The sequence below is a fragment of the Penaeus monodon genome, chromosome 22 (assembly GCF_015228065.2).
Source record: "Penaeus monodon isolate SGIC_2016 chromosome 22, NSTDA_Pmon_1, whole genome shotgun sequence".
Lineage (NCBI taxonomy): Eukaryota > Metazoa > Arthropoda > Malacostraca > Decapoda > Penaeidae > Penaeus > Penaeus monodon.
The window spans coordinates 15,764,483-15,764,881 of record NC_051407.1 but is presented as its reverse complement, the minus strand read 5'-3'; the positions used below and the strand labels follow the sequence as shown (position 1 = coordinate 15,764,881).

The 399-nt window shown below is 34.6% G+C and overlaps 1 protein-coding gene across 1 annotated transcript in view; it reads left to right on the top strand.

Moving 5' to 3' along the window:
• The window catches only part of LOC119586947 (syndetin-like), a gene marked incomplete at its 5' end in the record, with an annotated part of 8,406 nt that overhangs the window by 3,058 nt on the left and 4,949 nt on the right, over window positions 1-399 (top strand). Inside the window, 1 exon segment of the mRNA XM_037935680.1 lies at window positions 223-369. Coding sequence (XP_037791608.1) covers window positions 223-369 — 147 coding nt within the window.

Sequence of the window (399 nt, the reverse complement as noted above, 5' to 3'; positions counted from 1 at the left end):
GCAAATTCTAAGAATCGTAGGATAATGTGAACAGGTGTTGTATATGTTGCTTATGCATAGGTTTTACTGTCTTTATATTATCTCAGCTCTTTAAGAATGTGATGACTCTTAGCACCTTCCATTTTTTTTGATAGACTACCAGATGACACTCTCAGAAAGGTAAAAGAACCCTTTTTTTTTATTTAATTAACAGTATGGGTAATTTTTATTCTGTGATTACAGATTCGCCACCATGTTTACACAGCCGTAGCCTCTCAAGTGATAGACTACGATGGTATTTTGAATCGTATGTCCAATGTTAAGTGGGATATAAATGACCTCATGAGCCAGCACAGCCAGTATGTTGACGTTCTACTTAGACAACTTCAGGTAAGTGTTTTTGAATTTTAAAATAAATTC